The sequence below is a fragment of the Charadrius vociferus genome, unplaced genomic scaffold, assembly GCF_000708025.1.
Source record: "Charadrius vociferus isolate BGI_N301 unplaced genomic scaffold, ASM70802v2 scaffold87, whole genome shotgun sequence".
Taxonomy (NCBI): Eukaryota; Metazoa; Chordata; class Aves; order Charadriiformes; family Charadriidae; genus Charadrius; species Charadrius vociferus.
The window spans coordinates 1514287-1542074 of NW_009649314.1; the positions used below are offsets into that span (position 1 = coordinate 1514287).

The 27788-nt window shown below is 36.4% G+C and overlaps 1 protein-coding gene across 1 annotated transcript in view; it reads right to left on the reverse strand.

The window, feature by feature from the left end:
* ARHGAP42 (Rho GTPase activating protein 42) overlaps positions 1-27788 on the reverse strand; it is a 137742-nt gene that overhangs the window by 7784 nt on the left and 102170 nt on the right. The window contains exons 11-23 of the mRNA XM_009889416.1: positions 26188-26297; positions 22199-22277; positions 21136-21175; positions 19849-19911; positions 18157-18231; positions 17377-17461; positions 16071-16129; positions 15235-15340; positions 10374-10533; positions 7495-7639; positions 4310-4690; positions 1985-2141; positions 759-821 (exon numbers count right to left, since the gene is read on the reverse strand). Of these exons, the coding sequence (XP_009887718.1) occupies positions 759-821; positions 1985-2141; positions 4310-4690; positions 7495-7639; positions 10374-10533; positions 15235-15340; positions 16071-16129; positions 17377-17461; positions 18157-18231; positions 19849-19911; positions 21136-21175; positions 22199-22277; positions 26188-26297 (1523 nt within the window). The remainder of the gene's footprint in view (positions 1-758; positions 822-1984; positions 2142-4309; positions 4691-7494; positions 7640-10373; positions 10534-15234; positions 15341-16070; positions 16130-17376; positions 17462-18156; positions 18232-19848; positions 19912-21135; positions 21176-22198; positions 22278-26187; positions 26298-27788) is intronic.

Sequence of the window (27788 nt, forward strand, 5' to 3'; positions counted from 1 at the left end):
GGGGTTATTCCTCCCCAGGTGCAGCACCCTACACTTACCCTTGTTGAATTTCATCAGGTTTCTCTCTGCCCAACTCTCCAGCCTGTCCAGGTCACGCTGTATGGCGGCACAGCCTTCTGTCAGCCTGTCGGAGGTCAGCCCCCCTCCCAGTTTTGTGTCATCAGCAAACTTGCTGATGGTACACTCTATGCCTTCATCCAGATCATTGATGAATATGTTGAACAAGACTGGGCCCAGTACTGACCCCTGAGGGACACCACTCGTTACTGACCTCCAACTAGACTCTGCACCACTAACCACAACCCTCTGAGCTCTATCTGTCAGACAGTTCTCAATCCACCTCACTGTCCATTCATCTAAGCCACACTTCCTAAGCTTGCCTGTGGGGATGATGTGGGAGACAGTGTCGAAAGCCTTGCCGAAGTCAAGGTAGACAACATCCACTGTGTTCATGCTCATCCTAATTTAAATCATGTTAATTTACTCTTCTAGCTGTGTCCTTAAGCAGATCACTAACCTGAGCACCTCTCACTGCAATTCCCTCAGGTGACAAAATAGCCACATCAGATGGTATTCTCTGTTAAGATTTAGTTTTCTTCTAGAGCAAGGATCAATTTAATAAACTAGGCAAAACTTTTGCATGCCACATGATGCTATCCAAAACACACAGAAAAAAGCTCCAAGACTTCTATTTCAATCTTTGAAGCCAGCAAAACAGAAAGGATTTTACAAATTGTTAAATACTATGAAGCACTTACCGTCCTGGAGAAACTTGTTTAAGTGAACCAGCACTTTCAAACAACTGGGCTCTTGCAGCCACTCTGAAAATAAAGCACCACCTTGCTTTATACTCTGCCCATTAATAAAACACACAGACTAACTTCACTTTTAATTATCTAAAGATATGGACACATTTTTAAAAATTGTTTTAATTACTCTTTTAGAGAAACAAAGGAAATCCAAAAGCTGAATTTAAGTCCCTATTCAGCAGAATTCCTACGGGCATAACCTAACTGGGGCCTGGCTTCCACATGCTCTAGAGCCTTGCTGAGTCAGCAAGGGAAATCTCAACCCTGTATTTAAAATTCTTTTCATGAATGGCCACTAGATATATTGGAAATACTTTTAGTGCCAGTCTGTCACTATCATGCTGGAACTCTGAGCTGCTTAAGCAGGATTCTCTGTTTAAGACATAGCAGTCTGTGAAATGACTACAGTGTCCCCTTTCAGTTTAAAAAATGGAGAGGCTGAATGGAGTCCTGCAGTATTTGGAGAACTTCTTGGTGCTCTGCAAATCTGGAAAACACTTGTTCATGGGGACAGAGAATTTTTGAGTCAAAGTCAGGATTACAGCACAGACTTTCTGACTCTTAAGTTTGTGCTAAAAGCACTGAGAAGCATTGCTAAGCCAAATCTCAATGAGCTAAATTATAACCTCTACTGCTTAGAACTATCTTCCTTTCAAAATACTCCTCCCCCCGAAAAAAACCAAACAAACCAACTGTTAGAAAAAACCACAGATATCAACTATTTAACAGGCAGCAAACGAAGACATTTCAGAGTGCAAGTTTGGGTTTTTTTTTCATTTTTCCAATTTTGGACTTACACAAATAAGATCCGACGATCTTCTTGACATAGCAGCATGGACAGTAAGTAGCATTTATGCTCCTTGAAACATTAACTTCCAGAAGAATCAGAGATAATAATACTAATCACTTTCCAAAAATACATTTTTTCATTATAGACTTTATCTGTAGTCTAATGAAGTCAATGGGAGTCTTTCAACAGACTTCAGCAGACTTTGTGCTGTGTCTCCTTTGTTTACAATTTTAATGAAGCTAAATAAATAATTCACAAATACAGAAACATTCAAATCAAGTATTCATGGATGCTTTTTCAATTACTTATGTAGCTCTCTGGGATCATTTAATAGTAGACAATACCGTAACAACATGAATCTCCCCAAAGGGCCTTGATGACTTACACAGATCCTGGTCTTTGGTAGCCATTACTTGATGCAGTATCTAATCTTAATCTCCTGCACATTTTGGGAGGCAAATCAGGGTTTGGTGGACCCTTTGGTGTATCTTTGGTATCTGTTGAAGATAAGCTCTGTATAGATCCACTGCAGCTTTTGTTGCCTAAAGAAAACAACCAAATTATAGGGAATTTTAAAGCTAATTTGAAGTTGTTTCACAAAATGAGTAACATGCAAAGCAAAGTTTTTGTTGTTGTTGTGTTTTGTTTTGTTTTTTAAAGAGGTAAAATAGGTAGAGAAAACACTTACTAAGACAGAAAAGAAACAGCTATTCAGGTAGAAAGCCAGGAGAAAAGGACCAACAGCAAGAATGAACAAATGACATTAAAATTGTGAAGGCTAAAAAATTACATTGTACTTAAATGGCTAGATAGTACATTCACTAAAAAGTGACAATAAAACCAACATTTATAAAGCGGCACACTGCACAGAATTGTAGAAAAAAAATCATGTTGGAAGGGATCTTGGGAAGTCATCTAGTCCAAATTCCTCTCAAAGCAGCATCTACTGTGAAATCAGACCACATTAATTTGTAAAAATCAGTATTTCCAGTATCCACAGAAGCTTCATGCCATTTAGAAAAAATACTTAGGAATTAATAGTTTTGAGTTGCCTAAAATAATAAACAATTGCTTCTGATAAAACAAATCTATAGCTGTACAGACTGTATAGCACACAAAAAAAGTCCTTTTAATACAAGGTATAGCCACACGTGTCCTTTAAGCTGATCTACCTGTGGACTGTTGCCTTGTTTGCATATATATTCTGCAAGACAAGAACGGCATCTACTTTGTGTTTCTTTATTCCCAAGAACAACAGATGCTTAATAATGCTTCGAAAGCTGTCATAATATGAAGAGATCCCCAAACAGAAAATCAATACCTTTGTTATTAATATTTTAATTCTATGGTATTATTCTATAATATAAATTATTGTTATTATTCTACATTATTAATACTGTTAATATAACACTAATTCATATCTGGAAGTCTTAGGAAAAAGATTGTACATGGGGGGCAGAGGGGAGAGAACTTTCTTAAACTTTTAGGACTTTGCACTTAACCACATATTTATCCTATGCGTACTTGTATTACTATTGACAGCCCAGTGGCAAACTCAGCACTTCCATTCAGTCCATTGGAGCTCATTGTTTCAGTGTCTGCTGGTAATCTTCATAATCCAAAATACTTCAAATATACTGATTTCAAGAAGGTGTTTCTTCTGAAGTCATTTCCACATAGCTGTCAATGTTGTGCAATATCACCGCGTGTAATCACAGAGATACAGCAAGGGTTCACATGCATTTCAGCTAACTTAGCATTTAGCAGAACTGTCTAAACGAAGAAGCTTCTCTGTCTTGTAAGAAGCCTTGTCTACAGGCTTATTTGGGACACAGGCTCAACTTAGGTGCTCTGAGCGTGTTCTTTGAAGCAGCATTCTTCTTTGACTGAAAAGGAAGACTGGTGTCCGAACTTGTGCACTGAAACTGGATTCCTGAAGTTGGGTTTGCAAATTTGTGGTTGTTCTTACATATCATGTCCATATATAGGACCATTCAGGCATAATCTTGTGTTTAAGCTCATCTGCTTGCAGTACTGGACAACAAACCATGCAGGCAGGGCAGAATGAAGCAGTCATTCCATCAGCAGGGTATCAGACATACATTTCATGCCAGGGATTACCTTTTCATCCCATCTGTCCAGTCCTGTATCAACTAAAGGCATTGATGGTAAAAGCCTTAACTAAAAAAACCAAACCAAAATAAGCCACCTTTCCTTCAGTCTCCTATTTCAGGCAATTTAAGAGATGCAGTTGTCAAAAAAAAAATAATATTAAAAAGCAGGCACACCAACAAGGAGTGAAAAAACTGTTATTTACGAAATATGCTACGCCTAGTGCTTTTTTAATTTAAATGCTAGCTTTGATCAGTAGATCATGTTCCAAGGATTCATTCCTTTGATACAGTGATAAACCACAGCTACCAACTCTTCTTATACCAGCAATCTCCTTACAAGTCAGTGGTCTAGATGAGGCATAGCAGGATAGAGAGTAGTCTAAATTTTGAGAAACGTATCTTTTAAGCTCTATGAACTGTACAGGTAACAAACAAAGGGATTATGTCAGAAACAGTTTGAAAACTGAAAGAGCATACCCCCAAAATTGAAAAAATAAACAAAAAAGATTAATTAATATCATTAACTTTCAGATGCAGCTCTTGTTTTCTATGTGTCACAGTAAACACTGATGTCCTTAATCAACCTTGGAAATTACCTTCAGCTGATGGAATTGATCTAAGGGAAGATGCTGAAGACCTTTTCAGCCCAGACAGACTGTAAGAACTCTTTTTGGTCAGGTCTGTTGGTGGAGAGGCACTCTCTGGTCCAGTGACAGAAGCTACGCTTTGGCAGTCTGACTCGACATCTGTTTTGGTGGCATCCTCCTTTGATGAGGACTCTGGACTTGTAGTCCAGAGACCTGAACTCTTCTGGCCATTAGAAGAAGGGGGAGAGGCAATCCATGGAATCCCTCCTGATTTCTCCCTGGGCTGTGAGGGTGCGCATTTGGTGGTGCTGTTCTGCTCAGAGGAGTGAGAAGAGAGAGATTCAATGCTGCCCATGGGAGTGCTGTCTGGGCTACTGCTGTACGAGTCACCTAGGGAGGAATGAGGGGAAGGGGGAGAGAGAGAAAAAAATTTACATTTTCCAATCATTGTTCTTTCATGCCGCCTTTAGCCCCTTGTACCTTACTTGTCATCAAATTAATTAATATGTGGTTTCAGAGGCTCTATAGACAAAATATCTATTTAGTTACTCCAAGTTTCACAGATATTCCTATCTTTAACCTGGAACAGCTGCCTTTTGTGGCTATTTCTTTAGAGCTGATGAACATAATGGACTACAGGCTAAACTATTTCACACAGAAGTCTGCATTTTAAAAGAACTGCCTGCAATAGAAATAATCCTCAGAAAATTCAACAGATGTTGCAATATCTTTGTGGTGCTATCTTGCTGGATTTCCATGGTAAGGCCCATGTTGAAGTGCTCATCACACTTACGTTCTTAAATGCATGACTTTATTGTCAGCAGGCACAAGAATTTTGTACTTTGGTTATCAAGCTGCTGAGGATCTCTGCAGTGTCTGTAAGACTAGTCCATAAGTCTGCCTATAGATATCCTATTTTCTGAGTCATCGTACCTTTCATGAAACATCTATCCTGCAGAAGGACAACAACTCATTCCTTTATTTAAAACCTGAATGTTGAACACTTGATGAATTTCCTTATTAGATTTATATTAGAGAAATTTACCTACACAAAAATATTTTTACTGATTTTGTTTCCAATAATCTTTTGCAGCAAAAAGCAGGAATATCCTAAAGAAATCTGCTGATGATATAAAGGTAGGAACACTTGTCAGAACTGAGGAAGGACTGGCCTATAATACAGTGAGGATGGAATTATTTTGAAGACTAGATTCAGCCTAGTAAGTTGGATTTTTTCCCAAAAGCTAGCAGATATAATTCACAAATTTACAAGAAGCAGAGAATGTATATTCTTCAACTATACAGTAGTTATGAGATATCAACATGATACAGCTGCTTTTGCCTCCAAATGTTTCAATATCCTTGGCAACAAGTGACCATAACCACACACAATACTACAGATGAGGTCACAAATACCGGTGCCTTGCATAGGGAGTGGATCTGACAACAGTAAAGTGAAATATTCTGTCCACTTCTGGCCAGAATTCTGGTATTCCAGATTAGATTGTCCCCCATCTTGCCCCTTTACAGACCATTAGTCCCTTGAAAATTGCAAGACTGACTGAAGTCTAAACTTCTCAGATGCATTTTCTGGAATTTTCTATCATTCCCTACCATTTGAAACCTCCATCTCATTTTCTCATGCCATACAGAATTCCTTAATTTCTTGCAACATAGTTAAGTGTCTGTGCTTCATTTAAATGATGACTTAAAAACATAAAGTACCTTCAGAAATTGCTACTGCCAGAAGCCAAGGCTCTCTCTCACCTGTCTCTGGCCACACCTAGAGGTACTTGGCAAGGAGAATAACTCCGCTTCTGCCTCGGCCTTCCAGGTACAAGCGGGACCTTAACTGGAACTTATATGAGCAAGTGCTGAGCTTGAGGTAATAAGCAAAGCACAAGTGGAGAGCTCTTGGGTCAGACCCAGTTCCAATCAAGCTGCCAACGCAAGACGTGTCTGAATGAAGAAGCATGAGCTTGCATATGATCTGCAAAATACCTGCGCAGAAATGTCCCTTTTTTTATGCTGGCATTCATTCATTGCAGTTACACAGTGAAAACCAGTTGAAATTTGCCCAGTTCATCCTCTGGTGAATGTAACTGATGGTTCCTCTGTAATTTCTTGCTCAAGATCCCATGCCATTCACACTGGCAATGGATGTGTGGGCAGCTATTGCTGTAATTTAGTATTTAAACTCTCACTGGCTGGAATCACGTAACATAAACCTATGGAAAATGCAGCACCTGTGCACGAGTATACTGAGGATACATTTCCTAACATTATAGACTTAAGAATTACTACAGATCCTCAAGAACAGATGTACCTTAACTGTGGATTAATTTACTGTACCAGTTTCATCTAAACCTCCTTGAGGAACCAAGGGGGACAGAAGTTCTTTTGGAAGTCTGTTGCAGTAGTGAAACTGTTAACAACTTAATCTTTGCTAAAGTTTTGATACTTCTTACTGGTACAGCCAGTAAGTAAAAAAGTGATGGTCCACTAGATGAAAATGAATAAAGCGAAACTTTATAATAGTCACATGTACATGAAAATGCATAAGCATTCTAAGCAGCAATTAATTATAAATATCACTCCCTGCTATCAAACAGTAAGCCGTATGATAAACATACTGTTTCTCCCAAAAGCATTCGAGTTTGTTTCTATTCCAGAAAAGCTAACAAAGTTTCAGTTGTTTCGGCAACCTAGGCAGTGGCTGACTTTGAACCAGTGACCACCATTTCATGCATGTGAAAAAAAGCCAAGTAATGGTTTTGATCTCCTTACCTTGAGTGAATTACATTTATTACAGGACGAGAGGAAATAATCTATTTGCAATTTCAGAACCTTAACAATTATCTTAAAAGCAAATGAGATGAACTTCATATAATGAATTTCTGAGTTTCAAAGTAGCCTACATTTAGATTAGAATACAAAAGTCTACTCTAAATGATTTTTGAACAATGCATACAATACAAAACTTGCCTAAACCAAAACATCCCTCGTCATCTGAGAGAAGCAAGGAATGCAGTGAGTCAACAGTGTGATTGTGACTCACACAGGTTAAAAAGCTGACCAAATCCCATCTGTTACACTTGTAATTATTGGAATACAATACTGATTGGATATTATTCAGGAAAGTTAAAAGACAAGACATAAGAAGGAAGATAATGAGTCAACATGGACAAACTTACTGTCAGGATCTGCTAGACATGGTGTATATCTTCCTTTGGGTTTACGTGAACCTGTGGAGAGACAAATTGCTCTTGTTCTTCTTGAACCTGATCGGGACTGAGGTTGGGGAAGAGGAATATTGGGGTCTGGTGCAGTGTGAAATATCTGTATGATTAAAAAAAATAAAAAAGAAGGGAAAATAAATGACATAAACAATACAGGTACTCTTACACTTCTGTTATTAATCCATTTGTTTTCCTCACCACCGCACCTGAAATTAATGCTGTAATAGTCTCACACGTTACAAGAGTAAATTCCAGAATATAAGCTTTGTTCTGATCTTATTTTACAATCCAAGAACCACAATACTGAGCTGTACTTAAAATTTATACTAATCTAAAATATAAATATAAATATATTTATATAAAATATAAATATACCAACACAAAAATAGCTTTATTTTCTAAACACTGGTTAAGAAGTGCTTAACAGTCTAAATTGTGAAACATACAGTATGTGTTTACAGCTAACTCCTGCCCAAGTAGCAATACATTTTTTAAAAATATTATGAAAGGATTGAATTTTTTCTCTGTGTTCCCATGAAAGCTTTTGTATGTCACAGAAATTTTTTATAGTTGTGACTTTTTAAAATCCAGTTTCTATTTCAGAAAAACACTTTATTTTGCCAAATATGCCAAGTTTGATGAAGAACATACTTATGTTCAGAGCATCTTCTGATTTTTATCTTTTACATACCACTGCTACCACTAGTCAGTTTTGCACTTCGTTACTGCAGAAAAAAATAAAATTTTGAGGGTATCTGACTACTGCAATCTGACACAGGTACACATAAGCTTTTGAAGAACTCTTTGCTGATAAGCATGGCAAGCTTGCCAGCAAGGACAATACAGAAAGTCCAGTAATTTGTGTGACTTTCATTTGTATCACCTGTTCTGCAATATCCAAGACATGTAGTAGAGGTCTTGAAAGACCCTAAAAACCCTCTTGGATACTTCTAGTAAAAATGACAATTGCCTTGGAGGATGACTAAAGAAAAAAATATAACCAAAAGATTTGCATGTTTTTCTTCCAGATGTCCCTTTTCCCTTATTTCTCCTAGTGCAGACTGTAAACTCTACTAAGTATCTCTTATGGCATCCTGTGGAAGGAAGCGGAATTAGCTCTGTGGAACGGAGGAGAGGTTTTACAGACAAAGGTTGCCTATTCAGTTAAGCTACTGAAGCAATCAGAAGTGTCCAGTCTCCACAGTGTAGAGAGGGCTAAGTGTCGTAGGTCAAATACCATGCAATGCCAAAACACATCTCTGCAAGGATTTCTGAATACCCCATTAATAGGGAACTGCCAGAAGAGGATGAAGTGAACAATGAAAAGATACCTCCATGCCACCCACAGAAATGCAAGAAAGCAAATATAATTCTATGGTAGAAAATATTTTAATGGATGTCTTGAGATGGTCCTGAAGTACATTAATTCTGCATTAAGCATTAGTGAGTAGCCCATCGATATAAAAATATGTCTGCAGACAGAGAAATAGAGCAAGGGTGATTGTGGTTGTGCATCCATGGTCTTAGTATTGAATAAGCTGTAATTTTCTGGAGGGGAAATTCAGTGTTGGAAACATATATATGTTTTGGAGCTACAGGCCAGGATGCTATCAGCATCATACTGAGTTTGAGGAGTTCCTATGAAATACAACTAATGATACGAAGCAGCACTGTCAGTACTTACTGACCAACCAGTGCAGGGGATCCTGTTATTAATCAGGAACTGCCCCGTAGATGAGTACCATGAAGTGGAAGAAACCCAGTTTTTTCACCTTGTTTTGTTAGTCATCAGAGAAGGTCATATCTATCAACAAAAGATCCCAAAAATAAAATTTCTTTTGATGACCAAGTAAAGGAGGTCTTGACTTCTGCTGAGTCCTGAAATCAAATAGCTTAAAATAAACTAAAATCTGAGAAGGCTTTTCAGTGAAGCTGATACCTGCAATGGTAGTGACTGAAAGTAAGTGTTAAAGATTTCATGAATTTTCCTTCTCAAGCCCTGAAACAGTTCTTATTCAATGTTCCAGGAAACGGTTTGACATGGACCTTTGCTGTCACAGGTCTCTGGGGAAAACAAAATAAACCAGGCAGTCACAAACATGCCTTTCTTCAAAGCAAAAGAAGTACCTAGACAAGTTTGTATGTTCCAGAATATTCAAGAACTTTTATATCACAAAGACATGATGGGCTTAAGCCTGTAACTATGAATAAAACCTCATCAAGATACATTATCTTTTTGCCTTTTTACTCTTGATGTAGTACCTACACACATGAAAAATGACACAGTGCAGATAAATGGAGGATTGTGCTGGGGATCCACATTGATGCTGCTCATGAAAAGAGGAACTGCAGGATGGTTGGGTTTCATGGCGTTAGGTGGGACTAGACCTCCACTGTGCAGCTGGTGTATCCCCAGAGGACAGCCATGATCAGAAAGACTCTGACCTGATGCACTCAGGAGAATCCATGCATTCACCCAGAGCGAACCTTCATAAACTGCTAGTATGAGAGAGATGGAGGAGCTGGGAGCAAAGTTATGTCCTTCTCATTCTTTTCTAGATACAAGAAGGACACAGCAATCTTCAGAAAGCAACTGAAGATTCAGAGCAACTCCTTCAAAGCATATGAGATTATTCCTTGGATCTGTACCTTGCACAGCCACAAAAGACTTGCTAGGAATACAGATCCATCGCCTGGAGTGGGAAGAAGGCATTCTTTCTATCAATGACCTTCTACAAATGCTAGTTTTCTTATTCTTAAGAACTTAAGGATGATAATAAAAATGAGATCTTAGTTCCACTTTATCACAAAACAGTCAGATAATGTCTTTCTACCTTTTCATAATGCTCTATCAGAATTTCAACGACGATATTCTGAAACTTAATGTTCATCATAGCAGCCACGGTTTCTTCTTGGGCTCTCATCAGAGTTGGTCCAAAGATAACACCAAGGTTGGATACAGTCATTAGATTTTGCTGACTGTGTAATGATACCCTTTAAATGAACACAAACAATATGCAATTAAATAGTTGTGCTAAACTACAATTCCAACAGGCAAAAACCTGTTAAGACTATCTCTTTAACAAGACCCCAAGTTCATGCCTCCCCTTTAAAAATGTTTTTTAAACTCTCACTTTTACTAGAGTCAAAATGCAGTGTAGTACAACTACTGTATTTCCATTGAGGCTCCCATCCTGCAATAAATTAATGGATAATGAGCATCTCTTCCTAAAGTAAGTATTTAAGTTCCTGACATAATTGACAGGGAAAAGCAACTATCTTTGAAGATGCCCACAGAGAGATCCAGGCCATCTACAGTTTAGGAGTCTTAGGGTAGGTACCTATCTCTCTCCAATGATTATACAGGAACTTAAATACTTGATATTGGATTGACTGAAAATACTGTGATATAATGGAGGTCAACCACGTACCTTAGCTTTCATGTAAAGGAAAGAAACTTAGTTACTGAAAACGCAGGATCAGTGGGGTCAGTGAAATCATTGTTTGTGGTGTAGGTAACACTAGGTGATCATAATGGCATCTTCTGGCTTTAAAATGTATTAACCTTTTACTTCTGTATATTCTATTATCGCTTACTGTACCTTTTCTGTCATTTTTCTTCTTAATGTAAAACTCAGAAACTTAGTTTTTCCAATAATTTATCAGATAGTAATATGAAAACCATAAATCAGTAATCCTCAATGCCCCTTTTCTCTCCTTACAAATAAGATTTGCCAAATAAAAAACGTATCATCATAAATCCTTTGAAATAACTGCCAGTGATTCCCCAATCACAGCCGCCCTGTTGCCTCATGTCTGAGAAATATCACGCCAAGTAAAGATTTGATCATTGCCTTAATGCTTAATTTTACTAAATCGAATCAGTTATTGAGACACTTGTTCACAGTTTCCTCCTCCTTGTCACTGCTATCTGCTACCATTGTCAGGCTGAGCATTTTTAGTCATTTTCTACATAATAAAAATAACCCTTGTACCCCTTAAAATTAAGAAACATTAACATCTGTAAAGTACTGGAAGACTAGCAGGTAGGAACAAACTTTATCTTCTGGTTTTCTCTGACAGCCTTCGTTAATCAAGTTTATTGAGACATCTGCTACATTTTCCTTCCAATAATATTCTCAGATGACTTGATTTGTTCTTAAAATGTTATACAAACATTAGCAAAATGATCTGATGTCAGAGTTTCGTAGCAAATAACACAAATACTATCCCGTTACAAAGGTTAAAAAAGGCAGTGACAAGGAAACTGTGAGATTTTCCCCAAAGCTACTGGGGGATTTTGTTAGGATCAGGATCAAACCCATGTCTGGACTCACACATTACTCTTTCTCTCCGTCTCACTGTTGAGGAGGCACTAACGATACACAGAATGAGTAGAATAGTGGAGTTATCCTGGTACAGAGATGAGACAGACTGTACAATTACTTCTACAACAAAGTAACACTCCCCTCATATTTGGAACGGGAATGTTTCAGCACCCCATTTACACTGAAAAGCAGGAGAAATACAGGAAAGGGGTTTATATTGGAGACAACATGATTATAAAGTGCAGGAAAATAAATACCTCTCTTCTTACATGTTTTTTATGTTGCTTCATTAAGTTATGCCAAAAAATCTTTCCAAAATTTTACTTCAGACAGACACAATGACAGAGATCATCATTTGGAAGCTGGAACATGAAAATGACTACCTTGTTAAAGCACATTTTTAGCCAATTATCTTAATCTAATTTTCTCTGTAACAGATCTTATGTTTGGTTTAGGTGACTAAGGGGTGTTTGGGAAGTCCACTAGTATTTTAATGAAAATGGAATTTTGAATTACTCAGCTCTCGTTTTTTTAGAAAAACCTAAAAAAAAATAACCCTTTGCAATGTTACTCTGCTTTGTCCTGCACAGTAACTGTTAAGGTCTCTTATGCAAACATTATAGTCTTATAGCATAGACAGAAAGTAGTGTTTGTCCTGTGTTTGGGTTTCCTTGGTTACAAATTTGGTAGCTTGGTTAATAAAAGGAACAGTGAATTTAATATCATTGTAACCAGAAAGGACTTTCTATAAAGCATTTCAAAGGCTCAATTTCTTGCAAAAGAGAAAAAACCCAGGCCTGTAAATGGATCATTTTGATAAACAATTTCCCCTGAACAAGTCCTACTGTTGCTGGGCTACTGAATACAGGCCAAGGTAATCATGCATTTCAGGTAGCTGTAAGGCATTCATTAAGGTGCAGTTGCTTTCTCCTCAAAATCTCTTTCTTTGATATATCACCAGTAAATTTTTGATACTGCCGGACTGCAGACTCCTGACTATCTACCTTAGAAAAGTATGCTGTTATTAAATCATACCAAAGAAGAGTTAATTCTTAAAAGTAGACAGGTAATTTGACTAGGAAGGTTTAAAAACCAAAAAATGAGTTGGAAAATAACACCAAACTTCCCCTGTTTGCCTAGCTGTTGACTGAGTATATACTCATACAGTATCACCTCTCTGCCGGCTGCTTTTCAGGATTTGCTGGTTTTGTTTGTTTGTTTGTTTTTAGCATGATCTCACAACATCTACATCATATTTAATTTTGCTCAGTGACACAAAAGTCAAGGTAGGCAGAAACATAAAGACCTTAAAACCTAAACCAAGAAAAAATAATATTATCCTTGTTTTATAACCCATAGTTAAAGGTATAGATAGTATTTTCACCTAGACACAAAAACATACATAAAGGAACTGAATAGCTAAAAGAAATATAGGGAAAGGATGCACATTTTGAAATTGGATTTTAAACAAAAGAATGAAGAAACAGGAGGTTGTTTTTTTCATATTTTCACATTTACATAAAATTAGGCACTTTATCTGCCATTTGTTCCTTGAACAATCTCCACACAGTGGTAGGAAAAAGATGAGGAAGGAAGATAACTAATAAACTCCAGAGACTAATTTTGAATTCAGTCTCACCAGAATTGCTGGCATAAACAACAGCTGGCAAATCGTATGAGAAATTACAAGGGGTGAATTGAACGTTGGAAAGAAAAGAACTGAAAGTTTTCAGTATAAAACCATAAAGTCAAATTTATCAGGAATGAGAATTGCATCAAAGATGTGATAGGCAAGAGCTAAAGAGAACAATTAAAGAAGGGAATACTGCAGGCATGCTTTTCTTTGGAAATGCATCTGAGGTCATATGGAGAATAAAGAGGCCAGGAAAAGAGGTCAAGAAAGAAATGCTCGCCTATAACTAACTCTGCCTACAGATAAGTCAGTTCCTATGTATATATATTTCTAAGTTGGGGGCTTCCAGACAAGCAACTTTTACAAAATCTTTAATCCCTTATTAAATGTTTTAACTTTTTAGAGGTTTAGAAAGCAGTAGATATTATATTTTGTAGCTAATCAAACAACTCTCTGAGAAAGGAAACGTAGGAAACTTGCTTTCACCAGGTTCTCTGGGTTACCCCACGTCTAACGAGATGCAAGGTCTGTCTAATTGGTTTTTGCAATGGAGGCATTCACAGCAGCACCCTATCACATTTGCTCTCCAGGGACTAATGACATAAAGGGCTAAAAATAATTTATTAGGGCTAAATAATTTCCTATCAAAGAAATTTTCGAAGTTCTCATGTCTATGAGACAAGAGGAAGTAAAACTGTATTAGGCTCCACTGCAGACAGCTTACTGCAGGCTGTGGCTCAAGCTGTGATCAAAAAAAGCAAAATAGCTGGGATGTAATGAACAGAATGAAAACAATATGAACTCCTCTCTTATGTCTTCTACAAGTTTCAGTCATGTGGGCCTTATCTGAACAACTGCTGTTTCAGTACTCACATTCCCAGATCATTGATAAATGTACTAAAAAGTATACAGCATCCTAAATCGGTAAGAATAAAACATATTAAAAAGTATTCAGCAAATACCAGTGAAAACCGACCAAAGATTTAGTAAAACTTACATGAATAACATTTGATGCAGGAACATGATAAATTATAATGCCATAATGGTATGTAATCATAGCTAGTGACATAGAGAGACATAAGAGTATAAAAATGTCTTTTTTTGTCTCACAGCACGTGCCAAGCGTAATTCAGTGAAGACAAAAGGTCATCAGTTCAAAGAAATGCAAAATCTTTTCCATCTGACATTTAATTAATACTCAAGGAAGCTGATGAAACAAGGGAGATTCAAAAGTGGGTTTGGACATTTATATAGATACTAAAAATATAAATAATAATACTTCAAATGATACTACACTTCAGAGCTGTGAGAGAGAAAAATAAGATCAAACATGAAGGACAAGTATTATCACATTAGTCTACTCTCCATTTCTGAAAAAATGTGGGCCCTCGAGTCTGATTCAAAACAGTGTTTTCTATCCACCTTAGCACAGTTTCAGATGTTTCTTAGAATTAATTAGTGCCAGTTCCTGTAGTAAGTAGGAATGTGAATGAAAACATTGAGTGGGTTTATTTTATAAACATAGTTGGTCATCTTGGTGACTCTTTATGGTGTTATTTTTCATTTTGTTTCTACGGTGAGTATTCTTCAGCTACATTGAGAAGAGCATTTTAGAAATTAAATGTAATTTTAAAAGTTTCAACACAGAGAGTGTATTAAGCAACAACTACAAATTTAAAGCAGAAATAATCACATCTTACAACAATACCAAAGAGAAAAATCAAAAATAATTACTTGACCAAGTGCTTGATAAGGATGTCCAGCATCTCTCTGTTCTTCTCTGGTAACTTATGCACAAGCGCATGCACTGCCTCAACTCTGTAGTTCTGATCATCTGACTCTATTAAACAGAAAACAAATATTGTTGATAAATTAGAATGTGTGCTAAAATACAACTACAAATGGCAACAATGCCTGTATGCTAATACACGCATGCATTACAAGGAGCCAAACACAAATAGCCTTTAAAATGATGAGAACAATTTGATTATATTTATTACAACATTCTGAAATTTGTATTTCAAGTAACCCGCCAAAAGCAGTTACCACCAATACTGGAACCAATGAAATTTGTGGCAATTTTGACCTGGTGTGCCACTTCAGTGAGATCCAAGATTTTACCTCTTGATATTTAAAATATCTAAAATTCTTGAGTGTCTTTTATTCTTATCAAGGCAAGAGGAAATGGGGAAATAATTTCAAATTCTAAACTGGAATAGTTTGAAAAACAATCTTACTATCTCTCTATCTAATTAGTATAAAAGAATTATCAGCCCATATCAAACGCACAAACATATAAATCAAGGTTCAAAATTTCATGCAGAAGGCAGTCACACAGAACCTCTAAAAGATCAGAACAAACCACCGAACAGCTTCATCTAGTGTGACTTCTCTGTTTTGAGGGCTTTCATGTGGCACCGTGCTGTACATACAGTAACAGGAAGAACTCAGATCCATGGCTGGATCACTGAATAATATAGACCAAGGAGAAAAATAAGGACAGTAACTGAGGAGATCAAAGGTTAGAAACAATATTGCTTTCATGAAAGTATATTTATTACTTTACTTACTAACAGCAACAATGAAATCTTTGTGCAGCTTGAAAGTCATAAGTGGTTCTGAAAGACACCTGGTTGTAAAAGAAAATATTAAAAATAAAATTTAAAAAACCGCATTACTCGAAGTCTTTTTAAGTTTTATGGGTATGATTATGTGAGCTGTCAACATCTGCATCATGTATATTGCATGCTGTAGGAAACCCAATTCAGTGATAACTGATTGCAAGTAGTGTACAACTCAATCATGTACATAGTCTGAAAATCTGAGCTGAATCTGGTGTCACCATGTAAGTCAATAAGGGACATACTACTGGCACTGACTGCTTTCTGGCTTCCACGCTGTAGAACAGGAATAAATACAGCTGCAGGACATGGTACAGTGGGCTGCAGAAGCAATCTTTTGCCCAAGAAAGGCAAAAACACAATGAAATTTGGGACTGAAATTCTGATCTGAGAGATCCTAGAAGTCATCCTCTGAAAGGCAGACTGTGAATTGCCTTATAGACACAAACAAACAGCTACTGCTAGCTAGTGTTTATTTTCACAAATACAGTATCTACAATGATTTGTGCTTCTGAAGATGTACCACAAATTTCTTCAACCAAAGACTGTCTTTTCAATGAAGTCTATGTGAGCATTCCACTACAAATCCTAGGCATGTTTTCCAGAGTGAATAGGGATTTCTTATGCTGCCCTTTGTTGGGTGACTGGTTTAGGAAATCTAGATTTTTTAAAAGACAGAGAGCATCCACCATCTGTATTCTATGCTTTTTATTATGTTTCTTTCGAATGTCATATATTGAGACCCAAAAAAGAGTTAACTCAAAAGTACCACAGTTCTTGAAAGTTCTGTCTCCTATTAGCAAAAATTTTGAGAAAAAATGATAGTGTGGGAGGGATATTGTGTTTGTGAAGACACTAACAGCACAGGATAAAAACATGTGCTTTTGCAGAGATTTTTATTTTCCTCCAGCAATGATGCCATGAAACCTCATGGTACACAGCTTAAGGGATTCAGAAAAGAAAGACTGAGTACAACATACTTTGTGGCTAACATAATTTTTCTAAACAAAAACATGTAATTAATTAATTCTGCCAAATTTAGGGCTATATAAGGCATGACTATCTTAATAAGGCAGAAAGTGCATGACAAATTTTCTATTTATTATTACACATAATCACAGGGATATTAGGCAAGATAATAATATACTAAATTATTAGCATGCTAATGGATACAAGAAATGTAATATGATATCAATAAACAAAAGATTAATGGGCCAGAAAAGGAATATTGAGATTTGTGTAGCATCACACTTACCTGAGGTAGTTTTTTAGTCCACTTGTTATTGTTTTATTGTCCCAAAGTTCCATATCAATATCCATATCAGGAGGAGATTTAGGGGCTGTTAGAAATTTGAATTATGATTGTGTTATAGTTTGACTAACACACTAACTAGAAAAGCAGCAAAACAGAAGCTAACAGATTAGTCATTTAGCTCATGTGATTACTTATTAGCCAGCTTAACTATCAACTTGATAAATTTGAATCTTTTAATCTCTGCTGAAGAATTAATAGAAATTAATTTAGCACTCATATTTGGTACTTGTAAACATTAACTACATGCACGAGACTGAAGTGTAAAGTAAGCCCTAGTCAACAGATAATTACTAATGTATTTCGCTTAGATATTGAAACGCAGGCATCAGAGGGCCAAATTAGCAGGAAAAGTGAGTGACTAGAACAACGGACTATTAGACTGAGCTATGCTGTGTTACAGAACTGAGCTTTGGAACACTTCTGAAATACGCCAAAAAGATGCCAATAAATAGAACTTTAAATCTAAAAGAAGAAATACATTTTGTCAGTAATTTGCCCATGTATATCAATGATTACATGCAGAAATTGAATACTAATGCACACAAAAACCTAGTCAGACGGATCACTTAAAATTTAAGATTGCAAACTCAATTTAGTGGCAGTAAGTGCACATGCAAAGTTGTAAATATTATAACACATTCTTCTGAGTACAGCAGTTAAGGTGAAAGGGACCACAGCGCACACACGACACACTGACAAAGGTTCAATTCAGATACTTACAAAATATGGTATTCATCAGCTTTTGCACCTTGGAGTTTACACCACCTATTCTGTACAGCCCCAGGATTGTAATACCTACATTGGAAAAACAAGCACAATGAAAATAACAAAAATATGGTTATTTCAATATATGCCGATGCATCCTTGGTGTATGGTTTCAAAATATCTAAACGTATTTATGGGAAATCATACAATTACACTCTCGAGTACTGTTTTACCCTACTGAATTCTCTTCTGAAATATTAACAAATGCATTCCATTAAATCCACACCATAGTAAACACTAATCATAATTTTACATTAACAGAACCCTTTTGCATAGAAATCACCCATATTAGCAAACAACGAGGAAATGGCTGGGGAAAGCGAAAAGTAAGATCCAAAAGCAGTCTTAAAACATATTACACGTCATTAAGTTCATCTTAGCTAGACTTCTGTGGAATTACTATATGTCTATACGTCTATATTTGCTTAGACCATCATCTCTTCCAATTAAGATTTGATGGACATTTATAGGAGAAATTATTTTACCCAAAATAAAAACATATACTGTATATTGTTGCAACACTAATGTTGAGAATTTCTCTGTTACGCATGGATCCCCATGCAAAATAGAGACAGTCAAGGCCCAATTTACCGATTAGTTTCAAGTTTTGGGGTTATTTTAATAGTACAGATAATAAATAATGTTTAAAGTATGACACTAGCAACACAGTATTTCAGTATTCCAGTGATGATAACTTTAGTGTTTTTAACTGCCTTTTCAAATGAGCAGGATTTAAAAGTCTTCCCTTCTCCCCATTTCAAGTCTTACCATTTAAAAATTGTCCACTTTTCCTTTGAAAACAACATTCCGAAGCCTCATCTCACTTAGACAACCTAGGTGGTTTGTTTTGAAACCTTATTTTTTCCCCCCAGAAAAAAAGCTCTGGGTCAGCAGTGATTCAAAAGCTACATAACATCGTTACCTGCGTAACTGAAACTCAGTGTTGCACAGAGAGACCATACAGCTTTTGGATTAGAAGAGTTGCACACTGACAGTTTAGTGCACGGACAAGAACAGGTTACCTCTTTTTATGGAAGACAATACAGCCATACCTCTTCATTTGGAAGGGGATAATGAAACACTTGCTCTGAGTTGCAAGATATCACCTCATCAGTACAGTGATTATTATTTTCTTTTTCTACATTGCCACTAGCAAAAGTAAGTTTCCAAACATTTAAAAAAATGGATAAACCATGTGCAAAATGAGTGAATAAAATGACAGGAGTTATGCTCTGCAAAACAGATGATCCAGCAGAGAGTATTCATGCCACTTTTTGGTCTTCAAGTTTCACGCCAGAAACCAAAGTTGGGAGCTGAGGGTCCCAACAGTTCTATCACGAGAAAGCACAAATCGGTACACACAAATTAAAGACTAAAAATGTGTGCAACTGTGTATTAAACTGTCTAAAAACCACGAAATTACAGAAAATGTTTAAAAAAGCCACTTAAATGATATGTTAAGAACTGTTGTTGGAGCTTGTGGCAACAGTTTTAAGTGTAAAGCACACAGATAAAATGTGAAAAGAACAAACCAAATGATGGACACACTCCAAAGCACAGTTGTAAAACAGACAGAATTAATCAAAGTAATATTTGAGAAAAAATACTCATAATAATCTGATACATAATTTGTGATTTAATACACACCTCTTGTTTCTACTGCATGTATACATTTCCTCACAAAGTTGAAACCTGCTTCATTTAAGAACACTATAAAAAGAAGAAAAAAAGGTAATTGTTTTCTATCTTATCAATACACAAAATCTCCATGTTTAGCTACATTTACACGTTAGTCAAGGACTGATACACATCTATCCACGAGATTATGATACTTATTCTGTAATAGTATTCTTGTAGATATATCCTTACCACTCAAAATCCAACTTTCTAACCATTGGTGTATCATTAAGAGCAGAATATTCTACCATCTTTCTCAGAAATCAGTAGCCCCTCTACACGTACAGCTGAAAGCGTGTTGCTTTAAAAGTAGATTCCTGTACTCCCTTCCCTCTGCTGAGGAAAATGCTTTTAAGAGTTCAGGACCAACATTATGAACAGAATATATTAATTGGTTTTAATACAACAACATTCTTTGTTCATTGCACATGCACATAACCGCTCATAAAATGGTAACAGAGGAACACAATCTTTGTTATTGACTTTAATGAGTGAACTTATTTTAAGTGAATGTACTTCTCTTTTAATTTTTGTGTTTCAATGATCACTGTTCTAACTAGCTAAATAAAGAAGATCTTAAAGCAGCGTATTTTTCACCATTAGAATAAACACCATCATATAAAAAACAGAGGTAGTGGCTTAAATTTTAGATTTCCAGAGTCTCAACTATACTTCTATGAAGATTTATGTCCATATCTGACACATCTCTCTCTCTGAGATACATACATCCACACATATATTTAAATTATTTTTACGTATTTGTGTTAATATAATATTATGTTAATAACATATACACGTTAATATCTTAATACAATTATGCACATAAATTTCATAGTATCCTTAAATATACTCATTTTATTACTCAGTATATTTGTAATAGGTGCATATACACCTAAACCCAAAAAGATTTGATCCATATAGGCGTATTACTTCAACACACCAGTATGCGTTTACATTTAGGTATACAGACTACTGGTAGAAACTTTTTACAGATTTGTTAAATATACTGTAGCTTTGGAGCCAATCAAATTTTCTTCTAATTTATGTTTGATAGTAACACAAAAGCTGAAGGCTTTCTCAGTGTTTACATAATTTTGGATGTGTTTTTGTGTAACCCGATCATGTAATCCAACAGTTATTTCATAGCAATAGAAAGAAAGTGTAAAACAATTAATCTCTGTCACACACATATTTAGAAACCAGGACATTACAGAAGTCTATCAATATTTGTTAACGCTACATAAATAGAGAGCTTACTTTCTTCCTTCTTGCTAATAATGGCTGGCAGTGTGTAGATCTGTAAAAAAACCAAAACCGTAACATGTCAATGTCTGTGCTTTAAATTCTTTATTGCCAGGTTTGTTGGTGGTTCTTAAGCTAGCTGCAACATGCTGTGTATTAGCCTGCTGCTGGGGGAAAGCCAACCGTGCCTTTCACCTTCTCTTGGCGGTTACTCCACAGCACTCACCCAGGTTAACAGCCCTGTGCTAGGGTCTGAGCAGGTGGAGAGGGCAACAACCCACTGTTTTGGTGGTGTTTGTAGTTTTACACAGCTGATCTTCTGGGAGAGAAGGCAGAGGGCCAGCGGCATGTGTCCCAGAAACCTATTCAGGCCAGCCTTGAGATCCTAGATTGACTAGGCATTTAACAGCGTTAAATTGATAGGCACCTAAAATGTGTCAGAAGTCAGATTCGCAGACTCCAAATGGGTTAAATTTCAATACAACTCCTGATCTAATTTCTGTACTGTTTCAATCAAGCTAGAAGCTTGTAAAAACACTCAGCTATCTCATAAAACCAATCAACCATCTTTTTGCCCTTGGGTACAGGTCTGGCATCACTCTCATTCAGTGACTATTTTAAAAGCAGATTAACAGTGGGAAGAAATCTCAGGCAAGCCTGTCTCTTAGTAGTTTTCAACACATTTTTGTGCTCTCTGCAGTGTCTTTCAAGATGGTACTAATTGTTTATCCCACGATGCCACCCAAAAGATGGTTTGTTTGTCTCTACCAGTACAGAAACTACCACTTGACAAATGTTGTCTGAACCGTGAATCCTATCAAACAATATGCTATCATATTACTTAAACATTAAATATCCTAACATAAAATAATAATACAGAAACAAAGACTTAAATCCACTAATAGTTCTTCTTTTCTACTTTGTACCTATCTTCACTGCATATTTGGGATGTCTCACAAAGAAAAGAACTGTATTTGCCCGTACTATAACAGAGCATCTGAAAAGCATACTAGCTTCTTTCTTTAATATGTGTGCCACAACACTGTAAAAACAAAAGAAAATGAAAAAATATCCTTACTGGTTCCTTTCCATCCATAGCTTCAAGCCAAAGTTTTCGGTTGGATTCTGAAAAAGCTTGCAGTGTGATGATTCCAGGTCTGTTAAAACATACGCATACACTGAAGTTACTAATTTCTTTTTCTCAAAAATATCCAAAGTCAGAATCCAAATGCACATTGACATGAAGTGAATACATAAAAGACAGAAAGAAGTAAAAGAAACTCGATGGCTTCTGCAATAATACAATAACTTTGATCCAGATTTAAAAACAAGTCTGTTTTTTTAAAAGTTCGGTACTGCAACATGTAATTTTAGATGCCTCGTCCCAAGTGCTACAACCCTCTAATAGGTATGAGGCACCTCCATATTGCAAGATGAGTTGTACACCTGTGAACAGGATCCAGTACAACCCATTATTTTTCAGTGGTGAGATGTTTAGGGCGGAAAACTTAAGGGCAAGATACACCAGCTCAATTTGACTAAATACCTCTATGCCTGAGCTGGTTATCTACATTCCTTTCATAGCAAATAAAGAAAAGTAAGTACTTCTAATCTAAAAGTCATCATATCCCAAAACAGACATCCAAAGTTGATCAAAAGTAATGTGCCTGAAAATGGTTGCCTATAAAGTGCACTTTGAGACAGTATCTTAAATATGGAGCTGTAAAGCCAATTGAGCTGAGTACTGTCACGGCAGAAGAAGTTTCTATTTGAGAGGATTAAAAAAACCCAGTTCTTTCCGCTGGCTGTGCTCTAACCGCTATGATAGAAGTTAAAAAGTGGCATATCCTCTCTGTTGATGAAACTTTGACACTGCATAGATAGAGTCGTGAGAACCAGAAAAGGCATGAGGGAACCAATTTTGATCTTTGTCCCAAAAATGATTATACTAACAGATGTGTAAATACAAAGAATTAGTCTGTATTTGTGATCACAGGCAAATCAGTTCTTTAAGAAATGCTTTGAAAGTAATTCACTGATTTTCCAACATAGAATGCGTATGAGAGTCCATTTTAAAAAGTCCTGCTCCCACACCAGTGTAGGTTGTCTCTGCTTAAAACTTTCAGCAAACTGTCCAAAACTGTGATTTTTTCTATGGCAGGTTCACAAATAAAGGATACTATAGTATTTACTACGTATTCCTCTTACACCATAAAAATAAATAATAAAAAACCCCCCATCCTTTCCCATCTCCTCCAAAAGACCTACATTGTCTACCTTGTATTTAAAAAGCATGCAAGAAAGCTTCTGGACAATACAAACGATCAAAATGTACGTTCACACACATAAACCAAAACACTGAAGGAGGAGCAAGCCCTGCTCTCACACATAAAAATGCCAAGCTAAGTATTTTGTTTGCTATCTACTATCATGAGTCTAAATAGATACAGTCAATCCAGATTAAGATGTGTAATTATTTTTCTATTTTCTTAAAGTCTAATTTTATTTCTGTTTCAATATTCCCATCTTGCTACCTACCCACAGATTCTTACCTAGGAATTTTTCTCTCAAAAAACATTTTTAGAAATAGAAACTGATTTTTTTTTTCTATTGTGACCACCGCTTAATATTTCAGTTGAAAATTTGCATTTATTCTTATAGTCTGTTGGTCAACATGTACAGAAAGAACAGAAATTTCCGAGTGTCATTCTACTCCAAGCATAGAGATGATGATTTTAGCTCTGGGTTTCTGATTTAACTTGTTGGCCAAGTTTGCAGTCATTGTATATAGCATGTTTTAACACTCAAATATCTAACACTATAATCCCTAAATATTAGTGTTCTCAAAACGAACGAAAAAAAAAAAGCCAAAACCAACTCCAATACATTTTGAACTAACTTCCTCTCTAGTTACTGAAATAGTTGGTGATTTCTCAGAAATTAAAATTACACTCAACACTTTTTGATGTTACCTTTTTATACAGCTTCAGTACAAATAAGATGGTGTAACCTCTAAAACAGTTTTTACAAGAAGTCCGAGCTGAATGTAGGTGTGAAAAACACCTAAGTAAATTTTAAATTAATTATGTCAATTAGAAGGGCTCACGGTGTGTGTTCTCCATTAGTTGTTCACAAGGGTTTATCTCAGTTAACATGGTTCTTTCATTAAATGAGACGTGCACATCAGTCTGTGTGGTTTTCCAATGTTTTAATAAAATAATATTTCATATAATGTTTCATATAAAGTTGCATATAATAATGTAAGGAAAGAATTAGCTCTGTGTGATAAGGTATTTGGAGACAGGAGTTACCCATAAAATCTTGCAACAGAATTTTGAAGACTGATGTAGCTGCACATTTTCAAAAAGAGGTCTTTCACGATGTACAGTCATACCCTCACGTTACGAAGGAAACTTATCTTTTATTCATGTTAATGACTTTTAAAGTTTTTCTGTATTTTGCAGGTGATGTCCAACCTTATACTCCGAGTAAAGAATATTAAGTCTTGAATTTAAAATTAGTTGAAATGTAATCATTATCACAGTCTTTTTGAATCCTCAGTATTCCAGTACTGTGTTTATATTTATATGAACTTGCTGACATTCTTAGCCATGACTGACACCAGGAATGGCTGATGCACCTTCTCTTTCTTAGAGGGAGCAGTACTGTGTTTATATTTATATGACTGACACCAGGAATGTCTGATGCACCTTCTCTTTCTTAGAGGGAGCCCAAGTTTTACCAATATGACATTCAGAAGAGATTAATGTTGCCCTTGTATTTGAACTCCCACCAAATATTTCTAGGTATTGCAGTGTCTATTTATCTCCTCTGATGGCCTCTACAAAAATTCACTGCTTCCCTGCTGAATACCAGGTCAATTGTAAAAGTGAACTTTCAATCAACCTGTGAAAGTTAGATCCTTACAATAATGACCAAGTAACTTTTTATTCTATTCCCCTTTCTAAGTTTCCAGAATGCCTTTAACTTAGAGGCCATGCACATTTGTAATTAATCAAAATGTCCAAAAGGAATAAATAATACATTAAAGGTGCCTATAACTATCTCTTTGATGAAAACGTGAAGAACTGCAGATGGAACTAATTGTTCTGTGCAGTTTTGTTGAACTGTGGATGTTCCAGTGGAGTAAGGGGGAGGGAGAAGGGACAACACTCACTTGTGAATATGCTACAATAGTACTGCCACAGACGTGTCTTATCACTGCAATTCTACTTAGAAAGAAACAACTACCGATTTCAAACTCAACCTGCCAATTCAAGCTTAGAAGCTTTCAAGAGACCAATTAGTATCAACATTTGTTCGTATCAAATTTCTATTTCTTAAACCTGAACTCAATCAGAAGTCTATTTTAGAAAAACAATGTGTTGTATTTGAAAGTACCGAAGTATCCTCAAAATTATCATGTAAATAGAGCAGTTCTGAATGGAGTTTAAAGTGACAGTAATAAAATATTTCTTAAGAGAACGACTACAAAAGTCAGCCTATTTATGACCTTTTAAGAAAAAAAATAATTCAGTATTTCTCTTTATTCCCAAGCTTGAAAAAAATACTTTTACAAAGTACTATGTACATATACTTCAAATACAAAAAAGATGTTTTCATTTATTGTATAAAATGATAATATTCAGGAATAAGTGAAAAAAACATAGAAGTAATTTTCAAAAAAGAAAAATGACGTGCTATCATAAATTTCTGAAAGAAATAGAGTTTAGTACAGAATATGCTTATTAATAAGTATTTATAACAAAATTTATGATCTATTCCTAAAAGAGGGCAGTCAGTTGTGCTACAGGTACTGTGAGAATCCATCTTGTATCTGCATGCAAACATAATATAGTTAAGACAACACATATGCAATGTGGTGAACTTTGTTAGAAAAATAGATTTGAACAAGTAAATACTAAGTCTTGAAAGCCCAGTTTGTCTGGATACAAGCATATTGGGAAATACGTGTTCCTTTTACAGGAGTAATTCTTATATATTGGTTAGAAGTGCTTCTATTTTTAGTTATTTTCAATTTGTTAACACAATGAAAAAAATTCAAACCTCTCAAATACTTCAATATCGAAACAGAAGCGTTTGTCGATTGAATCTGTCTTTCTCCTGATGCAAGATTTTAGCTTGAATATTTCTGGTGAGCTTGTGACAAGGCCATTCTATAAAACAAAACAAAACAAAATTAGCACAGGCAGTATGCTGATATACTTTGGCTTCACATCTTACATTTAACTGTATGAACAGTTCAAAGAACATGTCTTAAAACAGGGATTAAAATTATTTAGGAATATATACAATAATTTCTCTGTATGTGAAGTAAGACTACTGTTAATAGCTTTCCGTCACATATGTTATTTAATCTTTAGATTTCAGAAAACTTAAATTCAAAACTTTACAAACATCTGCATATATAACATGATTATATGTTATATGTTAGAATGAATATCATATAATTGTATCAACCCTCACATGTAGATTAAAAGTTTTCAAAAGAATAAAGCTGACTAACTTCTAGTTCTGGCCACCACCACTGTAAGGCCACTCTCTATAATGCTGGAAAGGCTGATGCAATCAGGGGAGTTTCTGAGGAATGGGAGAAAGCAAATGTCACTCCTGTCTTCAAGAAGAGCAAGGAGAAGGATATAGATTCACAGGATCATTTAGGTTGGAAAAGACCTTTAAGATCACTGAGTCCAACCGTAAACCTAACACTGACAAGTCCACCACTAAACCATGTCCCTGAGCACCACATCTACACATCTTTTAAATACCTCCATGGATGGTAACTCCACCACTTCCCTGGGAAGCCTGTTCCAATCCTTGACAACCCTTTTGGTGAAGAAATTTTTCCCAATATCCAATCTAACCCCCCCCCCCCGGTGGAACTTGAGGCCATTTCCTCTTGTCCTACAGGGAACTACAGGCCAGTCTGCATCACCTTGATCCCTGCAAAGCTGATGAAGTGAATAATCCGGGAAAGAATTTCCAAACATATTAAGAACAGAAAGGTGACTGAAAGTAGTCCGCATGGATTTAATGAAGGGTAAATCATGCAGGATCAACGTGATAGCCCTCTACAATGTGAAGGATGGCTCAGTGGATGATGGAAGAACAAAGAATACTGTTTATCTCAACTTTAGCCAGGCTTTCGACGCTACATCCTACTACAGTAAGATGTTTCATACTACATCCTCATAGACAAACTGGTGAAGTATAGGCTAGATAAACAGATGGTGAAGTGGACTGAAAACTGGCTGAACTGCTGAGCTCACAGCAGAAGTCCAGCTGCAGCCAGTCACTAGTGGTACACCCAAGGGGTCAATACTGGGGCTGGCACTGTTTAGCACGAATAGGAATAATCCCAGGCACCAGGACAGGCTGGGGCTGACAGGATGGAAGGCAGCTTGGCAGAAAAGGACCTGTAGGTCCTGGCGGTCAACAAATTCACCATAAGCCAGCAATCACAGAATCACAGAATGGTCAGGGTTGGAAGGGACCTCTGGAGATCATCTAGTCCAACCCCCCTGCCAGAGCAGGGTCACCTACAACAGGTTGCACATGACGGCGTCCAGGTGGGTTTTGAATGTCTCCAGAGTGGGAGACTCCACAACCTCTCTGGGCAGCCTGTTCCAGTGCTCCACTACCCTCAA